Source organism: Tripterygium wilfordii, chromosome 7 (assembly GCF_013401445.1).
Source record: "Tripterygium wilfordii isolate XIE 37 chromosome 7, ASM1340144v1, whole genome shotgun sequence".
In the NCBI taxonomy this organism is placed as follows: domain Eukaryota; kingdom Viridiplantae; phylum Streptophyta; class Magnoliopsida; order Celastrales; family Celastraceae; genus Tripterygium; species Tripterygium wilfordii.
In genome coordinates, this window is record NC_052238.1 from 4,257,118 (window position 1) to 4,272,205 (window position 15,088).

At 38.1% G+C, this 15,088-nt stretch overlaps 5 protein-coding genes across 5 annotated transcripts; 2 read left to right on the top strand and 3 right to left on the bottom strand.

Annotated features, from left to right (window-relative positions):
- Window positions 1–577: 577 nt before the first annotated feature.
- On the top strand, window positions 578–6,149 carry LOC120001741 (probable polygalacturonase). The gene is made up of 6 exons (XM_038850189.1): window positions 578–1,339; window positions 3,329–3,406; window positions 3,949–3,991; window positions 4,367–4,541; window positions 4,863–4,933; window positions 5,052–6,149. Exons 1-6 carry the CDS (start codon window positions 869–871, stop codon window positions 5,672–5,674), a joined length of 1,461 nt encoding a protein of 486 aa, XP_038706117.1. The 5' UTR covers window positions 578–868; the 3' UTR covers window positions 5,675–6,149.
- A 56-nt stretch (window positions 6,150–6,205) lies between these two features.
- Window positions 6,206–7,199, bottom strand: LOC120001746 (photosystem I reaction center subunit N, chloroplastic-like). The gene is made up of 3 exons (XM_038850194.1): window positions 6,754–7,199; window positions 6,553–6,678; window positions 6,206–6,414 (listed from the first exon to the last, which is right to left on the bottom strand). Exons 1-3 carry the CDS (start codon window positions 7,033–7,035, stop codon window positions 6,325–6,327), a joined length of 498 nt encoding a protein of 165 aa, XP_038706122.1. The 5' UTR covers window positions 7,036–7,199; the 3' UTR covers window positions 6,206–6,324.
- A 130-nt stretch (window positions 7,200–7,329) lies between these two features.
- Window positions 7,330–9,556, bottom strand: LOC120001743 (transcription factor MYB117). The gene is made up of 2 exons (XM_038850191.1): window positions 8,339–9,556; window positions 7,330–8,258 (listed from the first exon to the last, which is right to left on the bottom strand). The coding sequence occupies exons 1-2, from the start codon at window positions 8,490–8,492 to the stop codon at window positions 7,567–7,569; spliced, it is 846 nt and encodes a 281-aa protein (XP_038706119.1). The 5' UTR covers window positions 8,493–9,556; the 3' UTR covers window positions 7,330–7,566.
- A 172-nt stretch (window positions 9,557–9,728) lies between these two features.
- On the bottom strand, window positions 9,729–11,243 carry LOC120001748 (probable gamma-secretase subunit PEN-2). Its single transcript, XM_038850196.1, has 2 exons — window positions 10,878–11,243; window positions 9,729–10,002 (listed from the first exon to the last, which is right to left on the bottom strand). The coding sequence occupies exons 1-2, from the start codon at window positions 11,143–11,145 to the stop codon at window positions 9,842–9,844; spliced, it is 429 nt and encodes a 142-aa protein (XP_038706124.1). The 5' UTR covers window positions 11,146–11,243; the 3' UTR covers window positions 9,729–9,841.
- Window positions 11,244–11,403: 160 nt separating this feature from the next.
- LOC120001749 lies at window positions 11,404–14,706 on the top strand. The gene is made up of 2 exons (XM_038850197.1): window positions 11,404–11,938; window positions 14,337–14,706. The coding sequence occupies exons 1-2, from the start codon at window positions 11,759–11,761 to the stop codon at window positions 14,508–14,510; spliced, it is 354 nt and encodes a 117-aa protein (XP_038706125.1). The 5' UTR covers window positions 11,404–11,758; the 3' UTR covers window positions 14,511–14,706.
- Window positions 14,707–15,088: the final 382 nt, after the last annotated feature.

Consider the following 15,088-nt stretch of genomic DNA (forward strand, 5'->3'; position numbering starts at 1 on the left):
GAGTAAATGACCCTTTTTTTCGTGCCTAAAAAAGAGAGATGTTAGATAAGCAACGACCATTTGATTCACGATTGATTTAATAGCTTGGTCGGCATATAAAGGAGGATTTTTTTTTAATGATTACTATATGTCACCCACACGCCTATATCTTCCTCAACCTTTTTATTTTTTTATTTTTTCTCTTTATAACATGAGAATCTACCATCATTATCTTCCAAGTGTGCGTGGGTTGAATAAATCCATGAACTCTCATAATAATCTTCAAACTATGAATACTACTAGGAGGATATTTACTATATAAGTTTTTGGCCCATTTCTTACTGTTAAGGTAAATATTAGCCATATTTAATTTCATGGCGAATAAAAACACACAAGTTTGTGTAATCTTATATAATCACGAGTAACTCACATTTATGTGTGTGAAATTTTATAGATGTCTCAAATTCGACTCTATTACATCTCCTCCCTAGCCTCGTATTAAAAAAAAATAAAAATTTAAGTTTAAAGCGCCATACAAACCGGATCATGCGCGAACCGGGTCCAGACCGACTACGCAAAAAGGTTCATGAAAGAAATTCTATAGTTCTCGTCAAAGCTCGCCAATTTGCGCGCAACACGCTCTTCTTCATCTTCCCTTACCTTCCACCGCATTATCAGAGACACCCCGTGCCGTGTGCGCTCCTATCTGATCACGAAAGGGAAAAAAAGAGAGAAGAATATACCTTTTTTCCCTTCAAATCTGCGGACAATACTCTAATTCTGAACCCCAACCAGTCAATAATATTCTCAATTCCAATATTTATTCGTGTCTAATTCTTAATTCAAACAGGTTTTTTCCTTAGGCCAGCTTGAATTTAGATTTCAGTTCATGCATGTAAAAATTAAATCTGATCGCAAAAAAATGGATTTCGAGAAACCAAGTTTTGGTGCGATCGCGGGTAGCATTAGCCGGCCATCATGGGCGGTTCTGCTTCTCCTGTTCGTTTTTGTGGCAATTCTGTCCATGCAGCTCCCGACGGATTCAGTTTTCTTGGCATTGAAATCATCGGAACCAGCTAATTCGGGTGTTTCGGAGGATCGTGAGAGCTGCGCCGGGTTTTTTCAGGAGGTGCCGCCGAGAAAGGTTGTGATGTCTATAAAGGATTTCGGAGGAGTCGGTGACGGCAAGACGTCAAACACCAAAGCGTCCCAGAAAGCCGTCTGGTACATGAAAGGTTTCGGAGAGAGAGGTGGGTCTCAGTTGAATGTGCCCAAGGGGACCTGGCTCACTGGGAGTTTCAATCTCACGAGTAATTGCACTCTCTTCCTCGAACATGGTGCTCTCATTCTGGGTTCTCAGGTATAGAACAATCATAAATTCTGTTCTTACAAAGATTTTTGATTTTTTAAAGATTTTTTTCTTCATTGCCAACATTGGGAAGCAATTGGAATGCAATCTCTAGTACCCTTTTGGCTTTCTTGTATGTATTTTAATGATCTGTGCTGTGCCTACTGCGGCAATGGAAGGGTTTTAGGTTTTGTTGGTGGCACCATGACTTATTCAAGTATGTGAAAGAAGAATGCCTTTGTTGAAATTTGGGTAGGTAGTGTAGGCAGAAACAAATTAGCAGGATCATACTTTTCGTGCTCTGTCTCCTTTTCTATGCCTTTTTTTCTTCAAAGAATGACGAAAGATGGCGTCAAGAGGCAGCACCTGGGACCCACCTAATAGAATTAACTATAGGAAAATGTTATTTGTCCCAACACTTTTTGTCCCAAATCTTCCCAATCCCATGTGGCATTGCCACCTAAGCTTGTTGACATGGAAAGTGCTTACATGGATGAAACACATTTGAAATTTAAGTTTCCCTCTTCTCTCTCCACTTCTCTTTTGTTCAAATTTTAAAAATCAAATCTCCCTTTTTATCTTCATATTCTCTCATACTCTCATCTTCTCTCATATACTTTTATGCACACTGTTTTTTTGCATACAAAATTGTGATTACATTGTTTTTGTTGCACACAAACATTGCGAAATTGGCAAATTTCCAGCAATGTAAATTGCCAAAACAATGTAATTTCCAGCAATGTAGACATTGCGAAATTGCCAAAACAATGTAATTTCCAGCAATGTAAATTTCCAAATTTTCAACACAATGTAAATTGTCAAATTTCCAGAACAATGTAAATTGCCAAATTGCTAAAAAACAATGTAATTTCAAAATAATTTGAATTGCCAAATTTATTAAAACAATATAATTTTACAGAATAATGTGAATTGCCAAATTTATCAAAACAATGTAATTTCCAGCTATGTAAATTGCCAAATTTCCAACACAATGTAAATTGCCAAATTTCCAACACAATGTAAATTGTCAAATTTCCAGAACAATGTAAATTGTCAAATTGAACAAAAACAATGTAATTTTCATTGTTTTTCCATATATAAGCTAAAGAAAAAATAGTCTATAAGCCAATCAAGAATAACAAAATAAAATAAATTGTCTCAAAAGCATATTCATTCAAATAAGTGTCAAACACATTGTTACATTGTTTTGAATACAGTGCAACTTCCAAAATATGTAAAAAAAATAAGTGAGAAAACAAATTACATTGTTGCTGGAGCTGGAGGTGGAGGTGGTCGGAGACATGCTGGAGGTGGCTAGATGCCCGAATTGACAAATTACATTGTTTTTAAACAATGTAACTTGCATTTGGGCTGCCGGATTCCGGCAGCTATATGGCCGGAAAATGGTTGGGTAAGGTGTGTCTTGGTGTGTAGAGCCCAAATATGGGGTCGGTTGTCGGAGATGTCGTCGGAGGTGGCCGGATCGACACGATTTGTGTCGCGGTTACCTCCCTCTTTTGATGCTTTTTTCCGACGATACAAACGGCGATGAGTGGTGTGGAGGGTTGGGAAATGATCGTGGTGGTTAGGCGCTTCCGATCGGTGGGTCGATGACTCCGATCGGTGGCCGGACGGAGGAACTCCGGTGGGAAGTGGTGGTGCTCTTGAGAGTGGGAGGGAGAAAATGAGAGAGGAGAGAGAGAAAGGGGAAAAGAGAATAAAGAGGGAGAGAGAGTGTGAGGTTTATTTAGAGACAAAAAAGATGATGTGGAGTCTATGTGGCATGCCACATGGGATTGGGAACAATTGGGACCATTTTCTTTGGGCTATTTAGCAGGATTGTTAACTATATTGTTGCTTTACACGTCGGTTTGACAGACAATCTCGTCAATAGCATATATGCTAGAATATATGGTGGTAATATGTTCGAAGTTTCAATCCAGAATACGAAGACCTACTCTATCACTTCATATTGACTCTTTGCTTATTTGGGTTGAACAGGACCCGGATGAATGGCCTATCATAGAACCATTGCCTTCTTATGGGAGAGGAAGGGAGAGATTAGGAGGAAGACATATAAGCCTCTGTTGGGAATTTGGACCGGGCGTAAACCCATATTACATGGGCCTAACATGGGTTTACTTGATATTGGATGGAAGCCCACTATCTCAAAAAGCCAATGGCTCATGAGACTAGGCCCATCCAACACCTTATAAACCACACAACTTCATTCTATTATTTAGATGTGGAACTTGTTGTGTTTGGGCTTCAACACTCCCCCTCAAACACAAGTCCCTACATCCTCAAACCCATCCCACTTGTCACATCTCTCTGTGTGCTCAGAGGTGGGAGGCCTCAAATTTTTATTTTTTTTTTCCCGGGCCACTTTGTTGGGCCCCAAACACACACCCCCGCAACCGAGCTCCGATACCATGTTGGGAATTTGGACCGGGGGTAAACCCATATTACATGGGCCTAACATGGGTTTACTTGATATTGGATGGAAGCCCACTATCTCAAAAAGCCAATGGCTCATGAGACTAGGCCCATCCAACACCTTATAAACCACACAACTTCATTCTATTATTTAGATGTGGGACTTGTTGTGTTTGGGCTTCAACAGCCTCATTCACGGAAATGGCCTCACTAATGTTGTTATTACAGGTATTACCAGAATCACTTTCTTCGGCATGCCAATCAAAGCATAGAGAATTTCTCACTTATCAAAAGAAAAAAAAACAGAGAATTTCTTTTCTTAGTGCTTCATTATGTCCAAGGTGCTTTGGATCATTTCAGTGCTAAATAAACAAGAAAAAGAGTTTCTTTGGTCCTAAAGTGAACCAGCCATTTTAGTGAGAACCCCTTTTTCTAATGCATGCGATTCTTTTGATTTCTTTTATTAATCCATTTCAAGTTACTATTAAGTTATGGTTTTTTAGGTTTTTCCATTTCTCCCACATTTTCATTCATCATTTACTGCACTTTATGTTTCATGTGTTGTTGCTTGTTAGTGAAAGTGTCTATGGATTGGCTTTTCAGGGCAAAATGGGACTATTGATGGACAAGGGCACATGTGGTGGGAGCTGTGGTGGAATAGAACACTGAAGCACACCAGAGGCCACCTCCTTGAACTCATAAACTCTCATAACATTTTAATCTCCAATCTTACCTTCCTCAATTCTCCCTTTTGGACTGTCCATCCCTTTTACTGCAGGTTCAATATCTCCACCTTGTCATATATCGCATCCCATTTCCTTTTTCGCTTGTTCTTTGGCGCACTACTTCTGCAATGCCAACGTCACTGAAATGCAAATTTCTCATACTGGTACTTAAAGGATTTTTGGTCTAAAGCCCCAAAAACAATTCAATCACCTTCTATTCATGGCTGTTGAAAGTTATAAATCATGATCATGATTGGACCCTTTTTAGTACAAGGTTCTATGAAAAGCCTTCTCCGACAATCAAGATTAAAACTCTGGACATAGCTATTACATAACCAAACTAATAAGAGTGTTATATTCTATGTTCGTTTCAGTAACATAGTTGTCAGAAACATGACGATTTTGGCTCCCTTAAATGCTCCTAATACCGATGGCATCGACCCAGGTATGCTACTAGATTTCCCTTGTCTAGTATCCATTCAACATCATTATCTTTCTTCTTATCTAGAAAATGAATAAAAAAGAAAAAGAAATATTGAATAGTTTTTTACTCAATGATCCAGACTCGAGCACCAATGTATGCATTGAAGACTGTTACATTGAGAGCGGTGATGATCTTGTTGCCGTGAAGAGTGGTTGGGACCAATACGGCATCACCATGGCATGTCCGAGCTCAAACATTATAGTGAGGAGGGTTACTGGCACTACCCCAACCTGTTCTGGTATTGGAATAGGCAGTGAGATGTCTGGAGGTATTTATGATGTAACCGTGAAAGATTTACATGTTTGGAATTCGGCAGCTGGCATTCGTATCAAAACCGACAGGGGCAGAGGAGGCTATATAGCAAATATCACCATAAGTAATATACTAATGGAGAGAGTCAGAATACCGATAAGGTTCAGTCGAGGCTCAAATGATCACCCTGATGAAGAATGGAATCCAAAAGCTGTTCCGATAGTAAAAGGTTTCTTTATTAGTGATGTGGTGAGTTTAAATTCGACAAAGGCGCCTATATTGGTGGGAATTGAGGATTCACCATTTGAAACGATATGCATGAAGAATGTTAGTATACTTGGCCTACCTTCATCTGCAGCATGGCATTGTGAATTCGTGTCGGGTTTCACCGACAAAGTACTTCCAATGTCATGCCCCCAGCTTCAGAACAATGGTTCATTATCATGGTGATCATTCGAAGTTTACTTAAATCATAGATTGATGAGCAATAGGCATGGTTTTGATGGAGCATCTATGTTATGGCTTCACCGACTCATGTGAATCTGGTTTCTGTACTGGCCAGATGTGACACTGGTATGCCAATGAACTTGCAACTGCAAGCACTGCTGGGCTGGCTAGAACTCGGAATATTGCTCCTGGAATGCAGTGCTGGGAACATACAAATCCCTAATTTATTGGCAAAGAGGATTTTGTTTTTACAGATCTGCAGGAGCAGGTTTTGGCTTGCATTCGTTGTTCCGAATTTTGCCAGGAGGACTTATTCTTTGATTACTTTTCTTGGATTGGTTTCTTTCTATTGTGTAAAATGATTGCTGACACACATCAGAATCAAATGTATAATGGGGTTTTGAGATCCCATAGAGAGACAGGGAAAGACCTTGAGTGTACATAGTGGGAATACAGAATTGCTGCAGATTCACTTTCTTCTTAAATCACAAGTTTCCTGAGACATTTGGAAGACTAAATATGGGAGAAATCATGGATGCAGAATGAACATAGCACACTAGAAATTGATGTAAAGTTCCTTCAATGGAAGACTAGATACATATTATGAAAGGTATAAAGACAAGTGAAATACAGGGAGTAGTAGTTTGGATTCTTCACCATTTCCAGAATACATTGGAGCCACACTTGAATTTGTCTTTCCCTTCACATTCCAAGTCCAAGTCTTCAGAAAGAAATGGTACTTTCTGCATCAGCCAAGTATAATTAATTAGTAAAACAAAAATGCCCAGTTCCCCTTTGATGCTGTAACAGCTGATTTGAAAACCTGCTGTTGATTTTGATAAATACCATTCAAGAAAATGATCAAAATGAAGGAGCGAAACCTTTTGCTTGGCAAGATCTTGGCAGCCAGTGAAGTTCTCAGGGAACTTGCAGGATCCAAATTGAACAGTGAACGCCCTTGCAAAGTTTGCACCACTTGTTGCCAGCCTCTTCTTGTCATTCAATTCCTACAATAAAACAAATTTCACTGCCACCAATGAACAAACCTGAAAAGTTTTATACATATACCAATGTTTATATACCTTGTTGGCTTTGCTCTTTTCAAGGTAGTCTTCGATGACCCAAGCATTAGCAGAGGTAGTAGCAGCAGCTGTGGTGAAAAGTGTTGCTGCCAAATAAAGCATTGCAGCTCTTCTTCCTTCATTGCTTTGTGATTCTTTGGTCTGTTGTGCCCTGATCACAGGCAATTTGTTTGTTGCTTTAACTGGGGTTGCAATTGAAGGCAGGGAAGCAACTTTGCTGTTAAGTTCAGTGCCTGAGATGGCATAGTTACATGCCAAAACACTAGAGTTCATAGCTGCCATTTTTGCTGATAATTTTGGGGCAAAAACTACTATTCTCTCTGTCTGTGTTGTTTTTGGTGGGTGTGGATATTGGATAAGGAGTCATGGCGGATGATATGAATCTTATTAAGGTTCGTGGAGGGAGTGTGGATAAGGTGAGATTTCCTCACTCCTATTGGCAAAGACCGCTCTTCATTGCTCATTTTGTTGTGTAATTGTGTGGTGAGCTTGTGCTTTGGACCCACTTGAAAATCCGAAGTTTGTGTCTGGTGTTCAACTTCAGATTTCTACACACACCAGGGAAAAATGGGTATATATAATTTCCTTGGAAAATGGGACTATTTTCCATGAAAATATTTAGAAATAATCAGTCTGAAGCCTCAACAAGATTATGATGTATGAATACTACATTGTATTTTCAACTATACATATCCTGATGGGCAAGTATAGCCTATTAGCCTCCTCTCCTACATTGATCTTCAAACCTAAATAAGTCTAACGATGCAGATTATGCTACTTAAAATGAAAGACTGAAATCAGATTCCATAATAACTAAGAGATTCCTACACCAAGAAAATCAATGAAGGCAACACTACCCTTGTTTGACCCATTCCCATGTTCCTGCAGAGAAGCAGCCATTCCAAATTTCTTCAATCCATCTGAGCGATCGTCAAACTTGCTCTTCTTTATCAATTCTTCATTTCCATAATCACCATCCCCAAAATTCATGAACTTTGTATTAAATTTCAAAATATGATGAATCTTTGGTGCAACAAAACCAGAACTGGAGGAGCTAGGATGATAAGCTTGAATGCCTTGATGGTGAAATTCATCTTTAGCCCACAAAGAAGAACTTGATGAATGACCATGATACGCGATATTTGATCCTCTAGAATGCCCAGAAAGTGTCGAATCACATGAGGTCCATGATAGTAAATTATTACCTATTTCGTCATTGTTTTCAAGACTGAAGTAGTGTCTGTCATCAAAATTGTTTGCTACGTTTTTCTGGAAGTACCTGATTGTATGATCAAACTGTTCTCTTTTTCTTCTTGCCATGATAACATGGTATTGATTCTTCAAAGCATTGTCAGTTCTTCCCGGAAACAGCCTTGCTATCGATGCCCATCTGTTCCCTTCGATCCGATGAGCTTTCAGAAGCCTTTCTTCCTCTTCTTCTGTCAATGGGTTTTTGTTGATGTTAGGAGCCAGTTGATTGTACCATCTCAGTCTGCAACTTTTCCCTATATTCACCAAAACCCATTTCATAGAATTTGATCAAAACATTAATAAAAAGATCGATTTGATTAACCTCGTAGTTTACCTGATTTTCCTTCAACGTGCTGTGCAATGAAATTCCAATTCTTAGGGCCATGTTGATCAACGATTTGGTACAATTTCTTATCTTCAGCTGGTCTCCAGTGCGCTCTTTGACAAACCTTGCCACCATTGCTGCTTCTACCTCCAAATTGTTCCATCACACATATATGTAATATATAATGTAGCCAGTGTATATTCAATAACTAGAGGAAAATGGTTTGGTTGTTAGGGTTACAGATGAAAGATCACTGTTGTTACAACTTACAATATGCAAGATAGGATGTGATTTATATTTATAACAAGTAATAACAGACTTATTAGCAGACTTCGACATCGCAGAATCACAAACCCTTTGTGTGAATCTGGTCATTGGCTTGATATTAATTAATCCCATTGACTTTCTTTACCGCTCCCTCAAATTCTCTTAACTTTCACACACTAACAATTCCAATTTCAATTTCGGGCATATATTGATATACATAGGAAACTATGATCAAGCACCTGATGCATCGTATCCTACTCCATATGATCAATTAAATTGCATTGAATATAAGTTAGCAGATTCAAGCTGTATTTTGTCTTAGGCAAGTTGCTGCAGGAGGTAAATAAGGAAATTTCTTGATTCTTAAGTAGTTGGTGCATCAATTGATGTTGAAGCTAGGTTATTTGTAGGAAATTGATGTTATTAAGACATGAAATTCTCACAATTTCTGTTGATATAACAAGTAAAACTCAGAATCAGTAAGTCCTTGTTATTAATGGATTATGAATCTGCGAATCAAATGGAATCAAGTTCTGATTCAACTGACTAGAACTTTATTTCTATTTTTATAGAATAAAGTTATAAACTTTATTGACAAATTGTCCCAATCCTTTCTAGTTTGGGAAGTTCAAAAAAGAACTGTAACAAACTTAAAAGGAGTGTGTTTGCAAGAAAATTATCATTTTCTAGGAAAATGAGTCTAGGGTAATAATAAGAGCAATTAAAGGTTTATTATCATGAGAACCTAGCAAATAAAACAGATTAAGCAAGCACTTCATTGCATGCTGAAAATAAGTACACATAACAGAAAATTATTTATGATCTTTTGAATGGATGCATATCTCTTCCAACCATTTATTTTCAATATATATATAATTTTATACATACATATTATACTATGAAGTTCCAAATTTCATTGACTAATTAAGTAATTATCCCAATCTATTCTAGTTTGGGAAGTTGAAATACTGTCCCAAACTAAAAATAAGTGTGATTCCTGGAAAATTCTCATGTTCATCAGTTCATGGAAAACAGGCTCGTGGAAAGAACTATAGAGCTCAAGGCTGTTGAACCAGAATATGTACACTAATGGCTACGCAAGCAAAGATGCCATAAATGATGAGAGAAAAAGGAATGCAAGGTGAAATTTTTTTCTTAATATAATATAGAAATGAGAACATAGTTTGTGCATTTGAAAGTGACACTTTCAAATGGAGTGTTATATCAGAGCAGTAAGAAATCTGACTAGCTCCAACCTGTCAAGCCCAATCTGTCAGCAAGATTGTACATTACTAGTTTCTCCCAGACTGGGCCAAAGAGATCTTCCCCTCCAACGGCAAATGTCAAGGCCCATGAACAGAGAAGAGCTGTGAATACTGTGAACCCAATAGCAGATCCAACAACATCTACAAGAAGATATTTGTAAAACCCATTAGTCAGAATGGAGAATGACTGGAACAGTGGAAACTTTGTTAAGCAAAAACAGAATGCCACAGTAAAATTTTCTTCAATGCTTGATGAGAGTTCTGAATATAAGTATGCAAAGATAAATTCGTCAAACAGTCAACTTGGTTCGAGACATGGGAGACCGAAAAATTCTTAGTAAAGTGCAAGCTCTATAAGTAAAGCAGCTATACAAAAAGGATTGGGATCCCTTACAATCCTTGGTCCCTCCAATACTTTGAAATTCCACGATAGTGTTTGACATGACTAAAATCCAAACATTTAATATGGAAAATGTAATGAATTGGAGGGAGAAAAAATGGCAGGAAATTAGAAATCCAAACACAGGAATCACAACATATATGGTCTCCACTTTGAGGGAAGCTTTGCTTGGCAAGACAAAATTGTTAATCAAATCAATAACGCATATTGATAAACATTGTTAAGGCCGAAGAATTAAATGATGAGCCCGCTTGTTTCATATCAAGTTATGGTTACCCATTTTCCTAATAAATCGGAATGGTGACAAACTTAATCCTCCAGATGCTGCTGGACTATACAGACCCCCATAAATACCAGTAAGAATAAGGGTTTCAAACAATAATGGACAAGATATAACAAAGCCAAGATAATTTGAACCACATATTATAGCAGCTAACAAACAAGCAAAGTGAAGAATATAACTGGCATCAACAAAGTGAAACTAGACTAAAACTCAACGTTAGGTCCGAATTATACAGACCATGATTATCATCAACGACAAAAACAACCAAGGAACTCAAGAAAATTAAATCAAGAAAAAAATTTTGAAGTAGAGGGTAAGGGAAAGAGAGATTACAGCGGCGGATGCGGGGAAAAGAGCTGGGGTGGCGGAGAGCAGGCCAGAAGTAGAAGCAATTGACTGCCCAAAGCCAAGGCAAGAGCGCGTAGCCGAACTTGTAAAACCTGCGCGAGTAGCTCAATGATTCCTCCTCTGTCAGCCCCAGTGGACCGTCGATCGTGGGCCACAACGGCGCCGACGACATTATCGAATTTCGGTTGACGTTGTTGTTGGTGTTCGGGTTAGGGTTTGGATTAGGGTTGACCTCTGACTGAGAGGCTTCCATTTCAAATTACCACCACGATCAGAAACGACGACGCCGAAAGCAATTTCAATTTTGTCGAAGCGAGATGTGAAGTTCTGTGGATGATTCTTCGTTTGCTACCAGAAGGAAATAGGGCGCGGCACTGATACGACGGCGTTTCTTTATTTGAGAAAGAAAACAAAAGATATTAATTATTATTATTTATTTATTAAATTTAATTATTTTACGTTAAAAAATGTCCTAGACTCCTCCTATATCCCTGTTTGTTAACCCCAGTACCCCACCACGATGACCGGCCCAGAAAGCCAGAGACCCCAAACTACACGCATTCCGCCATCACAAACTTTCGAAATTTGAAACCACAATCTCCTTCGTCCTTCACTGTTCTGCTCTCTCTCCGTTTCTCTACAATTCTCTGTAATTACTTTCTGTATTTTCTCATCCTGAATCAATTCGCGACTAAAGATCTAGAACTGGAATTAAATTCTATTTCTCCCTCACTAAGTAATTTCTGCTTTCTCGAAGGACAACGGTGAGTTTTGAGTAGGAATGGAGTTTGAGAATCACAGCAGTTTTCGCTCTTAATACTGGTGAGGCGGATATCTGATTATCGGCTTGGGAATCGACGGTCACGATGTCACTGCGAATAAAGGCGGTGGTGGACAAGTTCGTGCAGGAGCTGAAGGAAGCGTTAGACGCCGACATTCAGGACAGGATCATGAAGGAGAGGGAGATGCAGAGTTACATAGAAGAGCGCGAGCGGGAAGTCGCCGAACGCGAGGCTGCCTGGAAAGCTGAGCTCTCTCGCCGCGAGGTCCTCCTCTCCTCTCCTGATTTGGTTTTTAATTATTTGATTCTATTGTCGTTATCATATCAAATTTTAGTTTCAACTTCATTAGATTAATTCTGATATGCTTTGTATGATGTTGTGTTCTCAAATTTCACTAGTGAAATTCTCCAGTCCAGGAGTTCTTTATATATATATATATTATGAAATCTCCTGTGCAGGAGTTAACTTAGGGTGATCACGGAGTTTTTAAATTGCTGAATGAGATGGGTCAGAAATTTTAAAAACGAAGTGTAATTTTTAGCCTGTGAGATGTAAATTACTTAATGACTAGTAGTCCTGGGGTTAGAAATTTTAAAATCAACCTGTTAGTTTTAGCTTTCAATCTTGCAAGTAGGTATAGATTTCTTCATTTGGTTCCCCAAGTTGTTAAAATTGAATTTGTCATTTGCAAATCAGTTTATCACAAAGATGGTCTCCCTCTCTGGGTGAAAATTCTTCTTGTAGATTGACGTTTACATTAGAAAGGAGAAAAATATAGGATTATCTGTGAGCCAAGTCTTGAGCTAGTTTCTTGGTAATTTTTCTTTCATGCTAATGAATAGTAATAGTTTTGTTCAAGATTCAATGTATTTTATATTGTCAGTCATATTCCACAAACTTTTTAGGTCATCATTGGGTCATTTCTGGAAGCTATATAATGCTTGTAGTCAAGATGCAGATACTGTATTGCCTCCTGGTTTCTTATCCTATCTGTTGGAGACCAAACAGCATCATCAATTCATCATCATTATGCCTGTTTTCACCATTTACAGGCTAGAGTGTCACTCGGTCACTTCTTCTTGAACAGCATACATTGTCTTGCTAGACTTGCCATTTAAATTTTTTGGATGGGCTTATCTATTTCAAATTCGTGCTCATCTTTTCAGTTGATTTATAATGCTGTTGTCAGCGCAAACATAGTTGCCTTTAGTTGTGTAAAAATTAGTAGTGGCCCTTGTACTATCTTGTTCAAATTTATTATTGTTTTAGTGAAGTCCATTCTTTTCAGACATTCCCCCGCATAGTTTCTTTCCATGTTAGGACATTTCCTTAGCGGAGTATGATTAACAAGTCATGTATATGCCATTGTATTCTTGCACTTGACAATTTTGGAGTTTCCTATCTATCTGAAAGGTCTCATACTCAAATCTTTCGCAAATGGATTTTGGTGTGATATGATTTCACGAACTCGAACATGTGATTGTTACTCATGAAGATTTAATGTTTTTGACTTTGGATTTTCTTTTCCAATCAATATGCAATGCAACATTTTCTTCATATGTAGTATCTATAATATATATGGGCATAATCCTATTTCCTGGCTTAGCCAAGTATGCTTTTGTCAGATTCCCTTTAGTGGGTTCCTGGAGAACAGGAATTGTTTTTTGTTCCTGCCCTGGAGAGTAGGATGTGATGTTGAGAACAATAGACAAAAGAGTGAAGCCTAATAAAGCTGCCTATGATAGTTTGACAATGTGGATAACACTTGAATAAAATTTGTACTTCTTAGGTATGTGTGTGAAAAGGTATGTGATAAAAAAAAAGTGTGAAGACTGAAGAGGGTAGCATGGGTTCTAAGGCTTGAATGTGGTGGAAAGGATATTCTCTTGTTGTTGTCGGTGACTGTTCGTACTTTTGAGTGGTCTACTCTTGCAGTGATCTGTGAACAGTTATTTCATGACTTGTGTAGATTTTGTGCCATAATTGATGGCATTGTGATTTGATCTTAAATGCAAGTAATTTTTGTTTGAGTAAATTAAGGAAAGAGTGAGAGACAGGTTCTTCATCACATCCAATATCCATTTGACATGTCTTGGAGGGCTAAGATCTGGTATTATAACCCCAAAAGAGACCTCATCACTTATACATGATTAGTCGTGACAATGTTCGATCGGACAGAGTAGAGAGATTCCATGTTGTGGATTTGGCTAATTATGTATATGGATTCTTGTGGCTGACAGATTTTAGGATTAAGGATTTCATGGTGTGGGGGATCTTTATATGTCAATTTTCTTCTATACATAGATTTTGTGGAAGAATATTGAAAGGGGAAATAGCAGTTATAAGTCGTGTCTCTCTGTTCAAAATAATATCTGTCATTATCTCTTTGCCTTTTAAAAAAAATAATGATGTCTCTCTGTGTTCACTTAATAGAGGATATATGCTTGATCGGCAGTAGGAATGTTGTGCATTTCAAACAAGTGGAAGTTGGTGTAGACCTTTCAGTATACTATACGCTTATGTTGTAGCTTAAAATTGCTTCCATCTGGCTGCAGAGTTCTTAATTGTTTTGATCAGCCAAGATTAGTATTTGTATTTCATTAAAGTTTATGCACGGCTATGTATTATTTGACCTTTTTGAAACATCATTTTTGTCTTTTAGGCAGAGATTGCTCGACAAGAAGCAAGGTTAAAGATGGAGAAAGAAAATCTTGAGAAGGAGAAAAGTGTCCTCATGGGAACTGCATCAAACCAAGATAACCAAGACGGAGCTCTTGAAATAACAGTAAGCGGTGAAAAGTATCGGTGCCTCAGGTTTGCAAAGGCAAAGAAATGACGCTTCATAGGTGAAGAAAAATGATTTCCATGAATATGACATAGTAGGCAACTTGATTCATTCTAATGCGTTGAATATGCATATATCCGTAAGTAATTCATAATATATGTGTTGTCGATACCACTTCGATAATATTTGATGCAGGATAGAAATCTTCTGCGGTAGTGAAAAGGAACTCTCTCTCTCGCTCTCTTCACACTTGCTTTAATTTATTACTTTTCTTTAAAAATTACCTTTAGCTTGACCTTAACTGCATGATTACGGTCAGTGAATCGGTGAAGCAGGTGGTTTAGCGTTTTGAATTCCCTTTAATTGTATTACTCCAATGCAAATATCACCTTTTCCCTCGAACAGTTTGAATGAAAATGGCGGAATTTAAATAGTGGAACTCAAAGGTAGAGGTTGTGAAGGCTTTTTGTTATGTTTGAAGTGAAGGAGCGGAAGCTAGATTTTGGTGTTAAATGTTGATGTTTCAGTTCGACGCATTGTTTATTTGTTGGTGCAGGAAATTAAGGTCGATTAAGCTCAAATTTGATTGACAATGATTCTCTCTCTGTGCATCAGTTCCTCTTCTATCG